Here is a 7,500-nt window from a genome sequence, read left to right on the forward strand (position 1 = left end):
GCGGACCAATCGCCTCGCTGAGATCACTGCTCACATCCACCAAACCCACTCTGCCCCCAGTCAAGATCAAAACAGATGAGGCCTCTGGGTGCCACACACACACACAAACTCAGTCCCACACACAAGCACACACACACACACAGTCCCCCTCCCACACACACACACACAAACTCAGTCCCACACACAAGCACCCACACATAGTCCCTCACCCACACAACAAACAAACACACACAGACACACACGCACACACACAGTTACTCTGACACACACACTCTCACACACACACACAGTCACTCTCTCTCACACACACACAGTCCCTCACACACACACCTCCATGGTGCATCACACCCTCATTAGCTAAACAGCCAGAGGAAATGGAGGTGTCAGTCTAGCAGGGAATGAGTATAATATAAGTTTAAGAGCCCCCGCAGGAGCCCCTACGTGAGAGGATTTCTTCCCTCTTCCCCAAAACCGACACCTATGGCACAACAACACGGATCCTCTTTCATTTATCCTCTATTTTATCCTCTATAGTTTTTTTCTCCCTTTCCCTCCCCCCCCCCCCCTTTTTTTACCATGGCTTTTGGGAGTTCAGCTGAAATTGGGCTTGGGAGAAATTTAACAGCGTTTCCTTTTCTCTCTTTTTTTTTTTTTACTGCACTTTTCTTCACCTGGAAGGGGCAGATGTACTGAATACTAAACCAGACTCTTCGCTAATCGTAGCCTAGCCTAGCCTAGCCTAGCCGCTCTGAGGTGGGGACGGGATTGGCTTGGTACCAGAGCATAAATAGAAAACTTCCGCAGGCATCCTCCACCAAAACAGAACTGGGCTCCTCGGTGATAACTCCAATTAGAGTCTAAAGCTGCCTGGCATTACAATCCACTTGGCAAACAGCGCGGAGAATCAACTTTCTTTTGTAGCGCAGACAAAAGGGCGTCTTCATTCAAGGCCTAACGTTTGTTGTTTTGTGAGTAAACGCATGTGTTCCTTCCTTCCTTCCTTTCCAGACCCACACAAGCTAATGCTGGCGACTGAGCGCTGCGCTCTCCAAACAGTTTGTGAACAAAACAAATGAAAAAAAAAACGACAACATGAACGCAGCTGTGATTTAGTGTTAAGGACAATTGTGGATTGAAGTTTTGGGCTGAGCCCCAAACTCAGATAGCGAGCGGCTCCGGCCCGGATCAGGGCCGATTCTGGCCCGAAGGCAGCACCGCCCAGGGCGGAACCGGCGCAGATCCGGACCGGAGTCGCTCGCTATCCGGGGGTACGAGCGCCGATGCCGGCGGGGGGGGACACAGGCGCACTCACCTCCACCGCCTCCCAGCCCCACTGCCGGTACTTGGGGTCGTGGGTCAGCCGCCACATGTACATGTAGCTCTCGATCACCTCCGGCCGCAGGATGTAGTACCTGTCACTCAACCTGGTCGCCGTGGCTTCCGCGCCACTGTCGAACCGAAACGCCTCAGGCCCCAGCTTTGTGGCTGTTTGGGAAGAGAAGCATCGCGAAACTCATTTTCACTCATCATCATGATTATTCATATAATAATATTCATATAATCAATAATGAAAAGGTTCAAAAGAAGTCAGATAAAAAGAAGGCAGGCATAGGAGCTGCATTAAGACATCAGGCACCCTGGGCTTGCTTCCACAGGTCTCATTAGACCAAAACACGCATTTGATCTCGGATCGCTGAAACCCGATAAAAGTAAATAACACTGGGTTTGTATCCTACAATTAACAGAGATGTTATACAGCCCAAAGAGAAAAATTGCCAGTGTTCCTTCGTCATGGCAACAGTGTTCCCTCGCCATGGCGATGGAAGCTGCCTAGGCATTCTTAGATGGTGGTAAGCTTTGTTTTCTGTTTTTTTTTTTTTTTTTTAAATTACATTTATGTTGCTTATTCCTTTTCCTCCTTGTGGCCTTGTTTGCTCCAGATGGTACACACATTCTCTCAGTCACAAGCAGTTTCACAAGAGAGAGAGAGACATACAGAGACAGAGAGGGAGAAAGAGGAAGCGGGAAAGAAATAGACAGCAAGAGATGGGACAGAGAGAGACAGCAAGAGATGGGACAGAGAGAGACAGCAAGAGATGGGAGAGAGAGAGCGAGAGAGAGGGAACGCGAGCGAGAGAGAGAGAAAGGGCAAGGGAAAGAGAGAGAGGCAGGACATAGGGTTATCTTGGCCATGTTGTAATGAGTCTCAGAAGCCGCCCAGCTGGAACCTGGACTCCTGTTTAATTAGCCACAGCAGCAGACATGCTGGAAGACTGAGCCAGCCCGTCAGTTTGGGGCTTCGCCTGCAGTCATTGGGACTTCCCCTCGCGGGAGGGGGGCGGGGGGGGGGGGGGGGGGGGGGGGGGCGGTGGTGGGGGCACGGGTAGCTGAAGGGGTTTGGGGTAGAGGCGAAAAAATAATCTGAATTTGTTTCTGTAGAAATCTAATTATAGCGCTAGAAATACCTTTGCTCAAGGGTAAAAAGGCAGTGCCCCACTGAGGAATCAAACCTGCAACCTCTGAGTCACAAGCCCAGTCCACTACCCATTATAACAGCAGTGCCATCACACTGTAGGCCATAGGCATCTAATTTAATCTGAAAAAGGCCAGTGTGGGTGCACGTTTTTGTTTCAGCCCAGCACTAAGACTCCAGATTCTACTCATCAAGGTCTTGATTGAAGCGGAGGATTGGGTAATTAGTTGAAACAGGTGTCATAGTGCTGGGCTAAAACAGAAACCTGCACCAGGACCAGCACCAGCACCGTCCCTTTTTCAGATAAGATTGGACCAACCCGCAATTCAACTCCATGCAGTAATTTTCCCAGTCCATCAATCACAGGTACATAGATATTATACATTATATCATATTTATATATATCACATTGGTCTGCTGTATTACAGAGACAGAGCTAGGCATGGTCCTGGAGAGCTGCAGTACCTGCTCAACGCTTATAAAGTAAATAAATTTTATTATTCACAATCTCACCTCACGTGGTTCTCGGGTCTGACTGCATTTCTGACTTTCAGGTAAAAACAGAAAGCAGAGGATTGCGTAATCCTCCAGGATCCCCTGCACTTCGGTATGAAATATAAACACGGGCGACTGATATGATTTCAGCATCGTTGCATCATGTTTTTCTATTGGCCCAGACCGATTACGCACGCAACGTCGGATATTTTGGATACTCAAGACAGGTTTGTGATGTGCTGCCATCTTTACAATGGCAGATATCAGGGCATTTGGGGGGGGGGTTGTGATCTAAGCCAGAAAACACATTTAAAGTAACTCCGAAGCAGTTTGCGCAGAGATATTATGCTTCCAGAGGTCGTATGCATTTATATTACCAAATTATTCTTCAAAAGCGTAGTTTCTTCCTTTAGCCCCCCTGTGGGGGTTTGTGGTCTAAAAGCTGTCTGGCCCATCAGGAAACACGCACTTGGCCTGAAATAATATTTTTAAAAACCCAAAAAGTGAACTATCCCTGCAAAAGACCTCAACTAATATTACACACTTGACAGAGCTGAAAGAATCCCTTTTTTTTTCCCTCTCCAAATGCATCTAATCCGAGATCTGCTTTTGAGTCTCGCAGTTTAATATCGAGCTCTCTAATGATGAATCCGAACCGCAGTATCATTTTTTTTAAAGGGCAAAAATAAAAAAGATGAAAAGTATTCCGAGTATAGACGAAGAAACCTGGTACGAGATGTGTCACATGAAAATGATTATTTATTTATTTTTTGAAACTTTGAAGATGAATGCGTCCGGGTCTTCTGCGTACGGACTGAACCTGGCTGTGCTGATGTACTTTGGTTTCGGGGGCTGGAGACAGCTGTGAAAAGCCGAGATCAAACAGGGTTTTCCCAAATCCAAACACAGCCCCTCCCTGCTCTCCCCGGGCTCTGTCTGCCGAGCGGAATCGAGTCCCGACCGGCATGCTGGATCTTTGGGTCCAGAGCAGGAGTTCTGACCCAGGACCAGCTTTCCAGAGTGCACAGGTGGACCCAGACCTGGACCCTCCCCCCCCCCTCACCTGAGCGACTGTAGGACTCATGGCAGGTGTGGGTGATTTCGGCCGCCAGGTCCAGGTAGTGCTGCCTCTTTTCGGGCGCGCCGTCGTCCGCCCCGATCCCCACCATGCCCCCCGAGAAGCAGGCCAGGTGCCCCATCTTGTGGTCGAGGAGCCCGCCCCGCCACTCCGCCATGTAGGTGAGACCTCCGGGAGACTTCTGCACCAGGTTGGCCTCGATGGCCTGAGGAGAGACATGCCGAGTTATTCTCACCTGGCCACCCTCTCCCCCCGACCCAAAAGTATTCACAGAAAAGAAACTAGACAGACAGACAGACAGACAGACAGACAGACAGACAGACAGACAGACAGACAGACAGACAGACAGACAGACAGATAGATAGATAGATAGATAGATAGATAGATAGATAGATAGACAGACAGATAGATAGATAGATAGATAGACAGATGGAGTTGTTGCGGTCTCTGTGACATGCAGCTATGGTGCTGTGTCAGATATTAATACATTCTGCATTTAGACCAAACAGTTCAATTTTTTGTATCGTCTGACCACAAAAAAAAAAAAAAAAAGAAGCTACTTCCGGTTGTTGAGAGTATTATTAATGCTCCTCTGGTCCATGTGGGATTTACACTGAGCCCTTTTTCAATAAATGTCAATGATGCTTCTGCACCACTGGAAAACAACAGGTCAGCTTTGTGCTAGGAGCGGAACGTTGCCAGCGTGTGATTCTGCAAGCACTTTACAGTCTCTGTTGACCTCCCAGCGGAATTCCAGACCAACGTCCTGCGAACCGGAAAGGTTCTACCTGTTTTTGGAAGGGATTGATGACTACAGAGTAACGATGTGTCCCGGAGGGCAGGTGTGTGTGTGTGTGTGTGCTGGTTTTTGTTTCCACCCAGGCTAAACGACGGTACGTACACCAACACCGATTCACTCACAGATTACGTCACAGTAAAACGTTGCATAGGGCCTTCATTCATGCACTCGTTCAGAAATGTGCTCACTGTAACCGTCAGACTGCGTAAACGTTAGCGCTAATTAAGTCATTAAGACCAGAAGTTGGCGTGAAACCCAGAAATGTTGGCCATCTCTGCGTTACAGGTACTGCGTTTCCGTCGCTTCCTACCCTTCAACAGACCTCCTCGCAGTCTCCCGCCAAGCGGCCATCGCTAGCGCCTTACCGCTGAACTGTTTCAGTAGCTCATTGGTTTTCATGGACTTTTTATGTGTCTTACCGCCAAGTGATTTGTATGGAAGTGTACAGAACCGGGTAACACCTTCACAGGAGACAGACGCCAGAACAAAAACATGAATGTTGTGACCTTTAAGACTACATCAGTGGCCTCATTTAAACAACGGTCTAAAGATCAAACTGTGTCTGAAATAGAGGCTTACGCAAAAAACCATGACTAGGCAGTTAAGCTCACGCTCTACCCCAACTACCCAACACAATAATGACACAAGCATTAAATACACTACAACTCATGGACAATGGAGCGATAATGCCATCGTCTCTCTATATTTTAAAGGGGGTGACGGGGGTGGTGGGGGGAAGTTGGTCACCCTCCAACTACCAAACAGAATGGCACAATTATACGCTAGATAATGGAGGATTAATACTATCATTCCTATATTTTGAGGTGGAGCAGTGGTGGAGGTAGCGGGGGGAGGGGATGCAAAGAGGGGTGTTGGTCACCCTCGAACTTAACACAAAGGTGGAACAAGCCTAACGTTCACTGAAACCCATGGGACATTACAAGACATCGGTTCAGGCACACTGTTACAGCGAGCCTATTGCCTGCTAATACACACATCACTGTGCTACCACTGAGTCCCAATGTTGACCTCCAAGTATGACTTACATTATGTTGTGTTACTTGATTATCCAAATGTGCAACACAACATGTGGCATCGCAACAGAAAATATCACTGGTAATTTACTAAGTAAGATAAGTGGTGGAAAATCTCGAAGTTATGAGAGATGAAGTGGATCTGCTTGAGGGGCCTGTGTTGTGTGTAGTCCAGGTACTCACTGTGTAACAGCTGAAAATGTTTTCCAACAAACATGCTGCTAAAACACAGTATAGGGCCTAAGGGACCGGAAATGTTGTTCTAAACTGATATTTCGAAAAAATGGTCTGAAGTGCCTGCAGAGAAATGCTGCATTTTTCGCAACACTGAGTCTCACAGGGTTAAGGGCAGCAGGAGATCGATAGCCAGAAATCTGCCCTTATTGCTCTCCTCCCTCACTTCCTCCCTCTCTCTCTCTCTCTCTTCATTGCTTTCTCTCCTTCTATCCCCTCCCTCCAACCCAAAGAAAATCTGAACCCCCCCCCACAGAAATGAGCAATTGAAAAACTCCCCAGTGGGAAGAAAAACACTCAACAGGTGGCAAGAACAAACTCCCCACCCTCCTAATGCTCTCTCTCTCTCTCTCTCTCTCTCTCTCCATGCAGTAGGCTTAGCAGTTAGCTGCCCCGCGGTGTTCACCCACTCTCTCTCTCTCTCTCTCTCTCACCCCCATTTGTGTTAATTGCCACCCGCGGAGGTTCTGCCCCACCCTCCTCTCCCCCCCCCCCCCCCCACCACCACTCCCCACCCCCCAAAAAAAGGTGCTGTGAGATGGGGGGGGGAGGGCCTGCCCAGCTCACAGCACTGACTTATAGCTTCACACAGCCACACGCGCTTCCATCAATCTGTGCAGGATAACCCATAATAAGCGCTCCAATACCCCTTTTAGAAGTGATCTGCTAAATTTACCTGTGAGCAGTGGAAACCATTCAGCAGGTAATTCTGATCACCTGTATAATGTACACATGTATACAAACAAACTCACCCCTCAAGCAACCCAATCCTTTATCTAACACGGGGCAGGTAAACACACTGGACCCCTGGACAGTCTTCATGTGTAAAAAAAAGAAAAAAACAATCAAAAAAAAAAAAAAGAGAAAAAAACCAATCTAGGAACACACGTATAAACTCACAGGAAAAATGAAATAAATCACTTCACTTAAGTGAAGTGCTGCAGCGTAGGCCTGTGTTTTCCACAGGATGTAATCAACCCTAATACAGCACCTTTAACTCAAATAGAGAGCTCTCTGTCTCGTTGGGCCCACATACAGTAGACGCCGTTCGAGCTGATTTAACTCTATTAGAGTTGATTTAACTCCGTTAGGCTCAATTTAGCGTGAGGAAATGTTGCTGCGCGCTGTCTGCTGAACTGTCGTGGCTGAGCGAAGAGACGCTGAACATCAATGGCAGAAGTGCATTCAAGACCCTCACACAATTATGCTTTAGAGCAGGGGCTGCCCAACCCTGTTTCTGGAGATCTACCACGCTGTAGGTTTACACTCCAATCCTAACAAAGCCACACCTCACTCAGCAGCTAGAGCAGGGCAGCCCAACCCTGCTCCTGGAGATCTACTGTCTACCGAGATCTACCGGAGCAGCACCTACTTCTTTATCCCTGTG

The 7,500-nt window shown here is 48.0% G+C and overlaps 1 protein-coding gene across 1 annotated transcript in view; it reads right to left on the reverse strand.

Annotated features, from left to right (window-relative positions):
* LOC118235492 (mannosyl-oligosaccharide 1,2-alpha-mannosidase IC) overlaps positions 1-7,500 on the reverse strand; it is a 61,437-nt gene that overhangs the window by 3,153 nt on the left and 50,784 nt on the right. The window contains exons 7-8 of the mRNA XM_035432906.1: positions 4,032-4,251; positions 1,313-1,485 (exon numbers count right to left, since the gene is read on the reverse strand). Coding sequence (XP_035288797.1) covers positions 1,313-1,485; positions 4,032-4,251 — 393 coding nt within the window. The remainder of the gene's footprint in view (positions 1-1,312; positions 1,486-4,031; positions 4,252-7,500) is intronic.

This window comes from Anguilla anguilla, chromosome 1 (assembly GCF_013347855.1).
Source record: "Anguilla anguilla isolate fAngAng1 chromosome 1, fAngAng1.pri, whole genome shotgun sequence".
NCBI lineage: Eukaryota > Metazoa > Chordata > Actinopteri > Anguilliformes > Anguillidae > Anguilla > Anguilla anguilla.